Raw genomic sequence first — 14,891 nt, forward strand, 5'->3', positions numbered from 1 at the left:
AGGGTAGTGGGGGGATCCTGCACTGGCCCGGGCTACACCATGGCTGCCCTGGGAGTAAACAGGACACAGGGCTGCCCGGCTGGTGCCAGTCCTAACTGCGCCAGGGTTTTTGAAAGTGCCTAAAGCAGGCTTTGAGTTCATTACTCACTGTCGGCATGGTCAGTGGGTGCCATGTGGGACGTGGCACTGCCATTCACGATGGTGTCAGCGGTCAAGTGAGCAAACTGGGCCAGGGCCGCCACCAACCCAGTGGCATCTATCGAAACAAAGAGAGACAAGCCACAGGGTGAGCACTGGACACGCAAAGGTCCCTGCGCCAGAGAAACGTTTCGGGGATCATTCTAGCCGGGAAGTTGCCTGCTTGCTGGCCATCGGCTCGCCCTTCTCCTCACCTACACCAAGCGTTTGTCAGCGACCCCCAGAGCAGTGTCCGAAGTACCAATGCTCAGAGCTGGGACACACGGTGAATCGGTAACTGCCTGACGAGCGCAGAGCAGCCCACACACAGACCTGGGAGCCAGGGACTCCTGCACCCTAGTCCGAGCTCCAACACCGACTCACTGGGTGACACTGAGTAAAATCGCCCTGGCCAGCCTTTGCATGAACAGGAGCCTGACGTCGAGGCCAAAGGGACGTCTGCACCTAAGTCACTTGGCTCCCTTTGTAAATCCCACCCGTGGGAGCCTAAATATGAAGTTAGGAGGCTGAACAATCCCTCCAAGTCTCAGCGTCCCCCAATCTGGGAACACTAATCCTTAGCTCCCAGATAGAGAGGTTGGGACTTGAATACCCTGAACACAAGAAGAGCCTCATTAGTTAATTCATGTGCAGGTATTAAAATGCACCTGTCAGAGCTCTGAACTCGCAGAAATGGCAGCCATGGGCCAGCACAGCCTACGCTCCCCAACCCACCCACAACCAGAGTTTCCAGCGCTCTCAATGCCCAACTCCCCCCACCTCCTCCCTCCCAGGCGGGGAGCCCAGGCTCTCAGCACTGGGGCCATGTTCCGGGGTATTGAACGGGGCCCGTCGCCGTGCGATTTATTGATTTATTTACACCCCACGGATTTCACAGACACATTAAGCACACGGGATTGTTCAAGTCTGGACCAAATCGCAGCGACCACGCCCGAACTTCCTAGTCTGCCCATTTCAGACGTGCCCTCCCACGGGACTGGCCTCGGTGCCAGCTTCCAATCCAGTCACACGGCCCGGGCGCCTTTACCTGTCATGTTGGTCAGATACTGCGCGTGCCCGTTCTCCAAGGAGTTCACAGACTCCAGGGCTGCCTGCGCCCGGCTGATGAGGTAATCTGCAAAGACACCAAGGGTCAAGTGAAGGCGAGGAAGGGATTACGTGGGACATGAGCCTGAACAAGGCCACGTACCTGTCTGAACAGCCCAAAGCTTTGGAGGGTCTGGATGTTGCAGCTGGGCCCCGATCAGGAGAATTAACCTGTTCCTGGCTTTCCAGGCCATGCTGTCCTAGTGTGACTGCATTAGTAAGAGGATACCTCTGAGTGCTGAGCGTCCAATCGGGGGCTGAGCCTTTCTTTTGCCTTTTGAGTGCTACAGTTATTTTGAGATGCCTCCTGTTTACTGAAGCCCAACACTCCTTCAGCCGTGACCAAGCTGCTGCTGACCTGAGCCCCCTGGTTCAGAGAGCCCTGCAGCTATTCGGCGTGAAGAGCCCTTTCCAGACCTGCATCTGAGCCCGGCATCTAAGCCTGGGCACCCAGAAGGGCACAGACAGCAGAGCTACCAAACTGTTCTGCCGCGGCTTGGCTGGCCAGATGGGGGCCGAGGGTGGGATCAGCACCTTCTAGAGGGGATCTTCCCTCTCCTCACACTCCAACAGACGTCCAGTTGCCTAAGCCAAAGGGTGCGTTCAAGCAGCATTAGGGTCTGACTCACGAAAGAAGGAAAATTCTCTGTCGCAGATAATTCACCCTAGGGAAAGCCAAGGAGCCCAGAACCCCTCAGGCTCAATATTTAGCCAAGAAGAGAGTGCCAGGGAGGCTTATGGGGCAGCATCACCCACCTGCCAGGGAGAAGGCACAGAGCCAGCTCGCATCTGCAAAGCTCGGCTCTCCCTGGCTGCCAACGGCCGTTGGCCGAACAGCTCCCTACCTGGAGAGCTGGTGCATCGGATGTGCAAGGGGTCGTCCAGCTTGGCAATGGCGTCCTGGATGATGTTCTCTGCCTCCTTCACCGTCCCCTGGAGCATACCAAACTGGTCATCCAGAAGCTTCTGCTGGAGGCTCTGCTCCTGGTTTTTCTGTGGGTTGTAAACAAAAGACATTACACATGCTGCAGGGTCTCGGAGTCCTTCCCAGCCTGCAGCTGTCCACCTCTGTAATAATCATTTCCCATCCGCAGTGCCCTTCCGCCCAGGGTCTCAGTGGGCTTTACAGACAGTGCCCCAGAAGCTGGTGGGAAGTATTACCTCCATTTCACAGATGGGGAAACTGAGGAGAAGAGGTAAAGTGACTTGCCCAAAGCCACTCAGGAAGTCTCTAGCAGAGCCCAAAAGAGAATCTAGGGTATGTCTTAACTGCAATTAAAAACCCGTGGCTGGCCCGTGCCAGCTGACTCGGGCTCACAGGGTTCAGGCTAAGGGGCTGTTTAACTGCAGTGTAGATGTTTGGGCTCAGGCTGGAGCCCCTCTTCCCTCCCACTCCTGCGCCTCACCCACAAGGCCAGCCTTCACTACGCTGCCGTCCAGGAGACGGAATGAGAAACGGGCTTCAGCAGGCCGGGAGTTATCTGGCACGAGGCTAGAGTGAATCTTGGGGATATTCAGGAGGCAAAGATGGCCTTTCATTGCAGGATCATACGAAGCCCAAATTAATGGCAGAGTCAAGAACAAACTCCCAGTTCACTGCTCTGACCGCTGGGCAATACACCCTCCCAGAAGGGCAGAGATGTGGAAGGGCTTTGTTTATTGCTGGCTGCAGATCACCTGCAGATCTGCCCACGAGAGAAGCTGTGTCACTGCAAATGACCATTCAGGTTGTAAGGGGTTCGCCACGTCAGCCACATGACATTTGCAGTCTGACCACAAAGTGATTTCTTTGGCATTAGGTAGATTCATTCCACACTGGCTAAGCCTCCTGCCTGGCTCCTTTCTCTGCATGCGCATCGCTCGGGGCCCCAGCAGGTTCCGAGGGATGCTCGGGAAAGGGGCTTCTGCCCTGAGACCCTAAACATTTCTCCTCGGTACCTTTTCCATGAGTTTCCCCTGCAGCTCCCTGATTTCTTTAGCACTCCTCTCTGCCTCCTGGTTCAACAGCAGCTCCTTCTCCTGAATCAGGCCCTTTACGGACAGCAGCTCACACTCCTTCTCGCTCACCGACTTCCTCAGCGAGTCCTTCTCAGCATGCAGGGCTTCCACTTGGGAGTGGAGCTCGGAGCCAGCCTGAAAACAAAGCAGGAAGAGCCAGGGTCTCAAAACTACTCACACACAATCCAAGCCCTCAGCACAGCACAAATCTCTGCCTACTCCACTATGCACCAGGCACCAACTAACCCGCATGACAACCGATGCCAGCCTGGGCCAGCCAGTCATGGGGGATTCTTGGCCTTCTAAAGATCTGGGAAGAAATTTAGTGCTCTTAGAAAGCGATGAGGGACCCCTCCTGTTATTCAACAGCAGGGCAAGCTTCCCTCAGACTGTTCTCCTGGAGAGACCAGCACAGGGGGTGGCATGAGATCACCATGGCTTTGGTCTCTCAGCTACTTAGCACCAAGTCCAGTAGTGGCTTCTGTGAAGAGGACATGCACCAAGTGGGAACGGGCCTAGGACCCACCAAATTCATTTACACACAGGCCACTGGACAGCCAGCCACAGCCATTGCAGTCAGGGACCTAGACATGAAAGATGTATAGCCCATGATGAATCCCCCGAGACAGCCCATCGCCGTACAGGTTCTGGGGTGAGATTCTGTGCTGTTCATCTCAGAGGTGCAGCACAGAACTCCCCGCCCAGGGCGAGTCGGCCTGCAGTAGCTTTGAGCCACCTTTGTGACCTCTGAATCCTGGCCTGCTCCAGGGCTGGACTGGCCTCCGCTGTAACTTGGGACGGTCCTGGGGGGGTCTAAGTTACAGCAAACTCCCAGGGCTGCCTCATGCTGTACCTCAACCCAGGCCCACGCTGCTGAGACTTGCAAAGGGGGGCTCAGGAGGCAGCCCTATAGCTGTCTTACACAGGACCTGTACTGTGGAACCCTGCCCCTGGGGAGAGAGAGACCTTTTAGGGCCCCTTTATGCCATTCCAGCCCTTTTATTCGCAATAGAGGGGCTGGCACAAGGGTGAAGCTCTCGGGGTTTATCCATTTCCTTATAACTCCAATTCTGCAAGCTGAGGTCCATTGACAGCCTGCGCACCCTCTGCAGTATATTCAGGTTGCCACCTGGTGGATCGTGCACTCAGAGAACCTGGTTTTAATGAGCATGGGGATCTCCAGGATCTGAGTGGGAGCAGTTGCCTGGTGCCCTGGGGGGCTGAAATGCTGCCTAAGAAGAGCGGGAAGTCTGCCAATGTATTGTGTGGTCATCTACACAAATGCACAGGGGCAGACATCCTTCATTTCCTTCTCCAGCCTGTCGCCGGGATGCCAGAAAGTCCCCCACAGTTGAAATGCACCACCGGGCACTCTCTTACAGGCAGGATTCTGCTTGGAGTCCAATTCCCAGAGGTGCTCAGCACCTCGAAAAAGCAGTCCCCTTCGTGGGCGCGTTCCTACCATCTGGGCCATCTACCTGCTTGGAATGGCTGAGCGAACTCTGAATCTGGGTCAGCTCTTCTTTCTTGGCTTCCAGTTCTCTCTTCAGCTGCTCCATCTGCAAGGTCTGGTCTTCAAGCTACATTTGCAGACAGATGGGAATCAGAGAAGGCATCAGGATAGCTCTCCAGTTTTACTTCTGTGCCCTTATACAATGGCTTTCTACAGCTCTGCAACCCAGGGGGCCACGGGCAGGGCAGGGCAGCCCAACTGCTTAAAGAAACAGGAGCCTACATTTTCCAGACATGACTAGGGATTTTATTTGAGAGACCTCGGCACATTCTGAATACCAGGCCCCTTTATAGTGCCAAGCAGGGCTCCCATGATCTTTAGTCACGGCTGAAAATTTAGACCCACCCTGGCGATTTCATGGACAGACGGACAATGAATCTGGAGGAGATGTGGGTGAAATGTGCCTATAAACCACATGACTGCCAAGGAATCTGGGCAGCGACAACCTGAGTGACGCCAACACAGGTCGTTAGGAAGGGTTTGAATCACTAATTGCCCCTGAAGGCAGAGGGCAGGCTATGTACCGGACACAAGGAAGAGTACTAGACCGTGTATCGATCACACACACAATGGGCTAGTCGGAGGACTGCTCTCTGCTTGGAGAATTTCAGTCCTTCAGGCAGCTGATTTTTCAGAGATGCTGAGCGCTCCCAGCTTCCGCTGACCTCAATGTTCAGGGCAGGCTGCCGAGGTGCTGCAGGTGCTCAGCCCCTCAGAGAAATCAAGCCAGAGATGATCACTTGATCTCAACGCCACCTCTTATTTTGTGGCTGCCAAACCAGCGAAGACGCCTGCGTGTGTAGGAGCAACACAGCTCTGCACACAATTTTTTCGGGTACAAACACGTGCACATTCATTCCTGCAGGAACAAGATCAGCCCTCAAGACTATTTTGGTCAAAACCACAGCAGAACTTTGGGCAGCAGTAGACATACCTTCATCTCCGACTCCCGCTTCACCTGCTCCATCTGAAACGCCAGCTGCTCTTTGACACGAGCGACTTCTTCCTGGCTCTGCTGGGTGACTGTTAGTTGCTTGGCAGTATCTGCATTCTGAGCACAAGAGAGGAGGATTGGAGAGTTGTTTTGGTATATCAGGGGTGTGTGTGTGTGAGGGGCAGGGATGGGGAACCTCCAAGCACCACTGCTAGGGTTGAAAGCGTTTCATGACTCATTCAATCCAGTCGATTCAAATTCCAAATTCCTCATTCGATCCTTCGCCTCTTTACTCAGGCCAATGAGCCCTGGCAGGATCTGTATTTTGGACAGCACCTTTCATACAAAGTACATATCCCCAAATGCCACAGGTAACAGAAAGAAAGAAATTGACAGGCCCGAGAAAAGATAAAGGGGTCATGGAGAGACGTAGAAAGGCTGCAGATGGCAGGAAGGGGGTCCTGAATTAACAGTCGAGACTGCAGGGACGGGCAGAAAAGAGGCCAGGGCTAGACAGACAGCGGCAGCAGGGGAGTGGAACAGGGAGAGAAAAATATACAAGCTGATTTCTGTGACGCCCTCAGGAAAGCCCCAGCGATCCTGTAGCCACACTAGCCAGCCCTCACCTTTCGCAGCAGCTCTGCATGCGTGTTGATGAGCTCGCTGTGTTTCTCTTTCAGCTTGGCGTAGCGCGTTTCCGTGGCGCTGGCTTTCTCTGGCAGAGGCAAGAACATTCCCAGTATCAGTTACACCCAAGAACTCCACGCTCTGCACCCTAGCGATTCAGTACTAACCAGCCTCCTGACCCACAGCTACTCACACACACAGGGGAAACACAGGAACAGCAGAGACTAGTTGCTAAACACGGGGCATCCTATTAAGCAGTTTGAGCCAGTTTGTTCCCATCACTTTGACATAAGCAGCTAATGGCATTTCCCTTAAAAATATCTGGTCAAACACTGCAGGGTTTAGAGCTGTTCCTGACTAAGCAATGAATCGCTACAGGGAACATCCTCTCCACAAGGGACAGACCCAACACCACAGCCCTGGATTCAGCCACCCCTGGGCATCAAAGGTTTATTTTAGTTCTAGGCCCCTCGGCTCACACTCTCCTTCTCTCTCTGGAGTTTCTGAAGCTGTCACCTACTTTCAGCTTCAACGTAAAGCCCCTGCGTTCGGCTGCTCTCCAGCTGTGCCCTCTGCAGTCGCTCCACCTCATCCCGGAGCTGTTCGTTATCCACCAGAGCTTTCTGCTTTTGTTTCCGTTGCTCCTCCAGTTCAGCCTCCAGGCTGTTGATCTGGGCCTTGAGCTGTGTGATGTACCGCTGAGCCTACAGACACAGACACCTGCAGTTACCCACCCGATTCAGCGAGCCTGGCCCGGACTGAGCACAGGGCTAGGGGCCAGGCACTCCGGAGTGCTAGGGGTGGCTTTGACAATGACTCTGATAATGGCCTGTCCGGGATTCCCCAGAGTCTACCTTGGCCTGTGAAGTCCTCAGCTAATATGCTAACACGCACACACGCAATCTGACATGGGATCTCTGGGAATGGCCACTAGATCCAACTGGAGAGGAATATATTTTTCTAACAGCAAAATTCTCTTCTCCCCAGTACACTGAGTCACCCAACTGGTGACAATATTCAGCAAATGGATTCCAGGCCTGTCATCCAGCTGTGGTAATCCGGAAAGTTCTAACATGAGAGGACACAGGGCAGTGGCAGGGGACAGGAACTGGGTTCTTCCTCCTCCACCCCAGCTCACCGCAGCGCCAGGCTTTACCTCCAGTTTAATTTTCTCTAGCTCAGCCCGAAGCAAGTCCACTTCTTTCTTTAGGTTTTCGATTTGGAGATCCCTGGGAATAAAGAATGAGCCTCATTACTAGCCCAGAAAGCAGCAGCTCCCTCCTAGCGTCAGCTGACCGCCGTCCCCCTCACCTGTCATCCCGAACACCATTGGGGGGGCCGAAGGTCTGTTCAAATATATCCGACACGTTCTGCAAAAGAAAGATGGCACCAAGTTAGGCTCAGCCCTTCCAAGTGTCTGACAGGGGTTGGCCTAAGTCAGATTAGGCCTCGCTGGCCTGGTAACCAGTCACAGAAAGTCTGGGAAAGTGGCCAGGTTAATCTGTTTTCCACACAAGCTGTCAGTAAAGCCAGAGACAACAGTTGCAAGAAGCCCAATACCCTGGTTGCAGGAGAGAGCCCAATTCATGCCACTTACTCCCTACTGAGGGTCATCCACCCCAACAGCTTCCATGACAAACCAAGACTCTCAGATTGCAACGCTGTGAAAAAAAATATCCCCATGGTCCTTGAAAACATTGTTAAACGTCAGTGTCCTTCCAAATTCGAAGGCAAGAAGCTTCCTCGGTCCCTGGGTCTGCATCCCATGCTGCCATCAACTTCCCTGCCCTTCCCAAATCCTGACACCCAGCCCAGCCACATTATACAGAATGATGCCTAGCCTCAGCTGTAACCAGCTGTTCAAAACAAGGAACAGGCAACCATGTGGGAGGAGAGGAAGAGTCCCGACCGAGGTTGTCCAGGGAGACTAACGAGGCCAAGACCAAACGTCTTGTCCTTCAGCACAGCGACACAGATTGCCGGAAATGCTGCAGAAGTTACTGTACGGAGTGCAAAGAACAGCATGTGGCTCGCTCCAATTCCATTTTTAAGCAACACTCCTAGTGTTCAGTGCCTTGGAATGGAGATTACCACAGACCTTTAGCACCCTAGACAGACTTTGGTTTTCTTGCCTTTCCAACACACCCCTGAGAAGAATCTCTGAGCTCTCACATGCTGTTCCACTGGAGGAGCTGTACTGATCTCGATTAAGTTTTCTGGTTCTTCGTCTTCAGGGGCCTCCTCGGGGATGACAACCACCGGTTTCACGTGCTCTGCCAGGGCAGACGCCCGCAAGAAGTTAGGGGGGCTCTGTCAAGACAACAGAAAACCAAACATGTTTCACCTGGTTGTGGTGAAATGAACTGACCAGTGCACCCAGCGTACAGCCCCAGTGGGGGTGAGCACATTGCTAGATCAGGAGGGTACCAGGTACCATCATGACGACGTTCTGTTAGTGCTTCAGCACCTCAGGGTATGGGAGAGAACAAGATAGTTGTCCAGTGGTTCCCACTCTATGGCCCATGGGCCACTGGCATCCGCAGAGCCATTCCTGATGATCTCTGGAATTGAACACTTTGAGAACCAGGCAGCAGGGCCAGATCCAACAAGTGTTTTGCTCTCTCTTACAGAGTGGCCTGCAGAGTGAAAAAAGGGAGGAACCCCTGAAGTGGACAACTCCCTCCCTGCTGATTCTCCATGGTGCCTGTTGTACTGCTGCCTTCCTTTGAAAGTCGATGGGAACCAGACACACTCTCGATGTCTGGCATCATTCCGGCCATCGGATCAGCCAACACTCCCTCTCTCTGAATGTGGAGCCAATCAAGGAAATTCATTGCTGAAGCAGAAGACTTCAGACCATTGAAATAAAGAGACTGCAGGACACAGGACACACTCCCTGCACTGCTATGAGCACCTTGCGATAGGCAGTCGTTACAGGGAGAATTAAAGCTCAAGCAAGGCACCTTCAGCTCTGAATTCCCTTGCTCTTGGACTTTGAGGTGCATCTGGACACCTGGAGAGCCATGAGTTGCCCCTAGGCAACTGAGATCAACAGGGTTACCCTGAAGCGCCTGGCTTGGGTTGCTGGCAAGCCTTGTTTCAGAGCCCTCACTACAGCACTCTGCTTCCCAGGCTCTGCACGCACATAATGGACTGCAAGGCCTTTGGGGCAGGGACTCTGTTTCTGGCTATTCTGTAAAGCGTCGTGTATGTTTCTGGTTCCGTGTCAAAAGACATCAGCATGCAGTAAGGAAAGCAGATCGTACCTCTGGCAGCCTGGGGATCTGGATGAGCCGCTTGAAGTACAACATGTCTGAAGCCCTTTTAAAGAAGTTTTTGAGGCTAGAGAGAAGAAAACGGAAATTATTAAAACGGGAGTAGTGGGAGCCTTGGAGAATGGAGCATTCAGAACAGCTGCGAGCCACTGCCCCGCACTAGGGCGCCCTTCGTTACCTGCGGAACTGCTCGTGGAACCGGTCTCGGTGACCTTGCAGCGTATCAGCTGGCAGACCTAGAACAGTCGAGGAGATAAAGGAATTACCAGCCCAGCCTGAGAAACACAGCACATGCTAAGTCAGTGCACAGAGCACAGTACCACTCAATGCTTCAGCTGGGAAAGGACCTTTCCATACACCTGATCCAACTAGCTGGAAGAAACTGCCCATGAAACACTGGGTGAGAAAGAGACCTCTGAACACTCTGGAGAAAATGTACTAAAATGTGATCTGACCACAAACTACTTTACAAAAAAAATCCAGGTAGGGTCAAGGGGCTAAAGTCGGTCCCCAGAAGTTTTCACATTTGGAGATGCAGTTTAGTTATTGATGCCTCAATGGGAATCCAACCTGTTGCCTGTCAGATGAAAGTGACACAGGAATTCTGATGTGGCTGCAGCTGTTGCTAGATCTCTTTTACATCTCATAGGACACTGGAAGGCTTAGCTAGCGAGTGCTTGGTTGGGCTATTCAGGGGAAGTTACTCTCAGAGTCCAAAGTGTTCAAGAAATGTACATTTCGTTAAGTTTGTCCATAAAAGCTTGGCCTGGAAATTGGGAATGCAGGGTGGGAGACGGCCATTTGTGTTTCAGCCAAGCTCAATTTGATCTTTTAATCCAAGTGGTGAAAGGATGCTGAATCCATGATGCTGAAAGGAGATGGGGCTCTGACCCTCTCACATTTCCTGGGAATGTCGAGTACTCGGGTTCCCAATCTCCAGGTGAAATCAAACCCTGCCTCGCTGCTCCCTGGGGAACCAGTAACAAAGCATGTTACTGCAAACAAGGGAACTAATCAAAAAGTCAGCAGTGGAAACAAGTGGACTATAGTCCACAATCAGAGCACATACTTTATAAACCTTCCATACACACAGCCAAGCCTGATAGTGTTACTGAGCTGCAGGGATATGAAAACTGAAAGCTGATTGCAGGGAAAGGTGCTCTGGGATTAAAGTGTATCTTTACAGTGGGGGAAGGGCCTTTAAAGGCATCAGAAACCCAGGCATAGGAATGACTTGCTCAGCTCAGAACCGTCACATGCAGATCACTGCTTTAACTCTTTCAGCAAGAGGAAACTGAAGCTTGGCCCATGAAATCAAGCAAATGGCTCAGTGAGAGACCATCACGAAGGGAGACGTTTGCAAAATGCACCATGGGGCACCACGCACATGGCTCACATTAGTTATCTTAAGCCAACACTTGGGGTTTAATAGCATAGCTGGCACCCAGGATAGATTAATGGCTCATGTAAGGGATTGTATATTAGCAATCACCTACCAACGCTCAGTGACAGCCAGCTGCATGCACAGACCGGAGCTCGCGCCAACCTAGAACCATCTTTAAATGCAGCCATTGCTGGAAGCGTTCCTGCTGTTTCCTGACTATTGTGCACTGGGAATTTTACTTCCAGAACCGTATTCTAACACCAAGCAATAGATGCCCTGCAGGCTTAAGTCTACAGCACAGAAAAGAAAGCGCCTGTCCCCACCAGCCAGAAAATTCATGCGAGAGCCCTGCTAACCCCTTGGCTGTCAGCCAGCATGGGTCTGGTCTCAGAGTGGACAGGGCCTGAAACAACTGGATATTGAAACAACAGACTCATGGATTCCTAGGGCAGACGGGACCATTAGCTCACCTAGTCTGACCTCCACAGAACTGCACCCAGTTATCCACGGCCCCCGCTTGCACAGCTGCATGGCTCCCCTGTCCCGGGGGTAGTGCACTGAATTAGACATTAAGCCACACAGTGTCCGGCACAGTCAGAAAGGCTGGGGCAGAGGAGGGGGCAGGGGCCTGAACGTCTTTTTCAGGGTAGTGAGGTGAAGGGTGCCAAGCTACTGAAAGCATTTCAGTGCCGCAGACAAAGCCAGCTCAGTGTTATAAACATGAAGCTGTTGCAGGTTGGCACCTGTTAATGGCTTTAACCCAGCAGCCAGAGAAGCTGAACTGCCACAGGTGCAGTGGTGTCTGCAAGTGGCAGATGCGACAGTGAGTTCAGACGCCAGAGGGGCAGAGCTTCAGGAAATCATGCACAGCGGGTGACTCACAGGCGTGGAGCTTGAACATTAACTGGACAGTGTAGTGATAGAGGTGGCTGCAGTCCTGGATCACCTGGATGAGAGGAGCCAGCCTGCACTGAACAGACGACATCTGAGACACGGCCATGGCGGTGTTGAGCTGTCTGAGAACTGCAGGAGGAAGCGGGGTTAGGACTCTGCAATGGTTTCATCTAGTCAGAGGTACAGTTAAATACAGGCTGCCCAGGGGCATGTTCAGGCAGGATAGAAGCGTCTCACTGACAGGCTGCTCCCAAGAGAGGAAGAACAGCCTCCTGGTTAAGATAGTGGGCTGGGACGCAGAAGCTCTGGCTTCTAATACTGGGCAGATCACAGACAATTCCTGCCTGCGTCTATCTACTGCTACCAGGCAGAATCGAATCGGGACCAGGGGGCGAGACCTGCACAGATTAAGTCTTTACCCAGTGTCAGGTTACAGTGTGACAAGTTAACAGCCACTGCAGTGCAGCTGGGGTGGCTAGCGAGATCTTGGATCAGATAGGTACAGACTTGGTGTCATTCTGGGGAAGCAGCAGATGGTAACCCTGACTGAGCCTGCAGCTGGAGCCCTAGTGTCTTTGTTTACTCAACTTGCCATTGGGCAGAGTGGAGCGTGCTACCTGGATTACAAAGCTTTATAATTAACTACAAAGTCCGTGTCTCTACCTACCACAAGTGGAATGAACTCTTAGTTCACATGCAAGGCCAGTGCAGCTGAACTAGACTAGTGGGAGCAAAGCAGCTGCCCCTCCTTGTGATCAGAACTTCCAGAGGTCTTCCTGCGAGTCAGAGTCACTTATGAACTACCTGGGTTCTCTCCAGGGGCTGGTTGGCACCGAGCACTTGAGGTTAAAGATACTGAGACCGAGATGGGCAGAACCTCCCTAGCTTTTATTCTCAATGTAAGACACCTGTTCTGTCACACCGTTCCACTTGCTCAGATATCTCGCCTCAAGCAGCCGCCAATATTTGATGCTACAAAAGGAAGAGGGGGCAGGTAACCAATTGTGAAGGGTGATGAGAACAAAGGGGGTATAAGATTCCCTCCTGCTCCATGCTGGAATTGTCTCATGCCCTGGCCATGAGACTGGATTGCCATTATTGTAGATTTTGTAACTCCATGTCATCAATGGTCAGAAAATTATTCATTTCTTTTACAGAAATCCAGCCAGAATATTCAACTTCAACTTCCTCTGTGTTCAGATTCAAGTATTTGTGACTATAAAATGGCAGTTTTAATTCCCCCCCAGCATAATTGGATCATTTACAACCATCTTGGAGGAGACAGTAAGAGAATCAAGTGTTTTTAGTCACTCGGGAAGTGAAGACCATTAGAATATATTACGTTTCCTGCCCCCTCTCCAGCTGCACGTTCCTGGCTGGTTAAAAAAATAAAAATATTTTAAGTCATCAAAAATTCTTTCAGAATGAGACCAGGCAAGTAACTAAAAGCAGCCTCGCTGTTTCCACTTGCCGAGCCCTTCAGCTCTCAAAGAGGACATTTCAGAAAGGGAAATGAATATTTATAAAGAATACATTACTGACTGCAATCTCCGGTTTCTGGGAATAAAAGCTTTGCGTAATGCATGTAATTAACATCTTTGTATCAATGAGCAATACAAATACATCTTTTCCCAGCACTACCACACATGGTTTGTCATCGTTCAGAGCCAATATAGGTTTGCTACAAGCAGTCAGATTGTTAAATATCTTCCCCAAATTGGCCTGTTTAGACAGTTGTGGTTATAAGCAAACAAAGCTGAAAGACTACTTTAAAAACCTATGGATCTCATTATTAGATGAGAAAAGACTAGTTCTTAACTTGATTACTGACCGAGACGAGAAACTAACATCAGCCTGGAGAAAATACCGCAAACAGTAGGGGACGGCGTCACACTGCTTACCTGACTCTGTGAGTTTGAGTTCACAGTCCATGTAATCAAACATCTCGACTGTGAGCTGAAAGCTGAAAAAACAAAATCCCCCCATCGTGTTACACGAAGAGCAAGGTCAGGATCCGCATAGAAACCCTTATTAAAAAAGATGCTGTAGTATTGTACAGCACAGTATTGTAAGATGCCTTCACAACACTGTCAGCTGCACTGTTCAGACCACAGCTCCAGTCATTTATTTTTACTATCAGCACACAGTGCCGGGGTAGCAAGCAGGCTACAAATACAAACCTAACTGCCACCCAGCAAGTGAGAGGATTACTACAGTACTAGATAAACTCTTGGTAATACTGCAGTAACAGTGCAGAGGGATACACAACTTGCCCTGGGTTTCCATTGTGTTTGGGAGCCATGACTGTAGGGTGCTGTCTTATGTTTAGTACTGCAGTGTTGTCATTGGGATGGAAAGCATTCCTGCAATGCTAACACACAAAACTTTCTTCCTCCCTCATCCCCGGAGAAGCAGTTATTACTACGGCACTGTGTGCCCTTTCGTCAAAAAATACTAAAGCACTCTACAGTAAAGGCTATCAATCACGGTGGTAACGCAGAGGAAGGTGCATGTTTGGGGCCAGGACCATAGACCGCTGTAATCTCTTTCCCCCAGCACCCGTGCACAGTACTGTTCTATTATCACCCGTTAGACACTGCCATTAGGACCCAAGATGCTGCAGAGGGCCAACACGTCCACGGAGAGAGAAGCAGATTCTTCCCCCTTACCCCATCCTGCTCGTGGATTGGACTATCAGCCCCCTCCTTACAGTATGCAAGTCACTTCCTGAGGGTTCCCAAACAGAATGAGATGAGGTTGGGAGTGGAGACACTGGGCTATTTTTCATTGCATTCTGGTGCACACAGAAGAAGAGAAAGTCAGCCACTGGCCCCTAGGGATTTCTGGGAAGCAGCTATCTGGGCATTCTTACCCCGGGGTCCTGGCTGCCATCTGCCTAACAAATGGGCTTTGGTATCGGGATCACAGAAGTCAGAAGTAGATAGGTGGACTGTCCCTGTTGGGCCATCTAGGCAAACCCTC

The 14,891-nt window shown here is 51.5% G+C and overlaps 1 protein-coding gene across 7 annotated transcripts in view; it reads right to left on the reverse strand.

The window, feature by feature from the left end:
* Positions 1-14,891, reverse strand: part of HIP1R (huntingtin interacting protein 1 related) — a 62,413-nt gene that overhangs the window by 12,159 nt on the left and 35,363 nt on the right. For 4 of the 7 annotated variants that reach the window (XM_065568727.1, XM_065568728.1, XM_005298679.5 and 1 more), the window contains 15 exons: positions 13,811-13,872; positions 11,898-12,038; positions 9,810-9,867; positions 9,623-9,698; positions 8,529-8,666; positions 7,668-7,726; positions 7,513-7,585; positions 6,877-7,060; positions 6,356-6,444; positions 5,730-5,846; positions 4,761-4,862; positions 3,223-3,417; positions 2,130-2,277; positions 1,226-1,312; positions 149-256 (listed from right to left, as the gene is read on the reverse strand). In XM_065568727.1, the coding sequence (XP_065424799.1) occupies positions 149-256; positions 1,226-1,312; positions 2,130-2,277; positions 3,223-3,417; positions 4,761-4,862; positions 5,730-5,846; positions 6,356-6,444; positions 6,877-7,060; positions 7,513-7,585; positions 7,668-7,726; positions 8,529-8,666; positions 9,623-9,698; positions 9,810-9,867; positions 11,898-12,038; positions 13,811-13,872 (1,637 nt within the window). Of the gene's footprint in view, positions 1-148; positions 257-1,225; positions 1,313-2,129; positions 2,278-3,222; positions 3,418-4,760; positions 4,863-5,729; positions 5,847-6,355; positions 6,445-6,876; positions 7,061-7,512; positions 7,586-7,667; positions 7,727-8,501; positions 8,667-9,622; positions 9,699-9,809; positions 9,868-11,897; positions 12,039-13,810; positions 13,873-14,891 lie in introns of all 7 variants that reach the window. The other 3 variants (XM_065568725.1, XM_065568724.1, XM_065568722.1) reach the window with 1 other exon arrangement.

This window comes from Chrysemys picta, chromosome 15, assembly GCF_011386835.1.
Source record: "Chrysemys picta bellii isolate R12L10 chromosome 15, ASM1138683v2, whole genome shotgun sequence".
Taxonomy (NCBI): domain Eukaryota; kingdom Metazoa; phylum Chordata; order Testudines; family Emydidae; genus Chrysemys; species Chrysemys picta.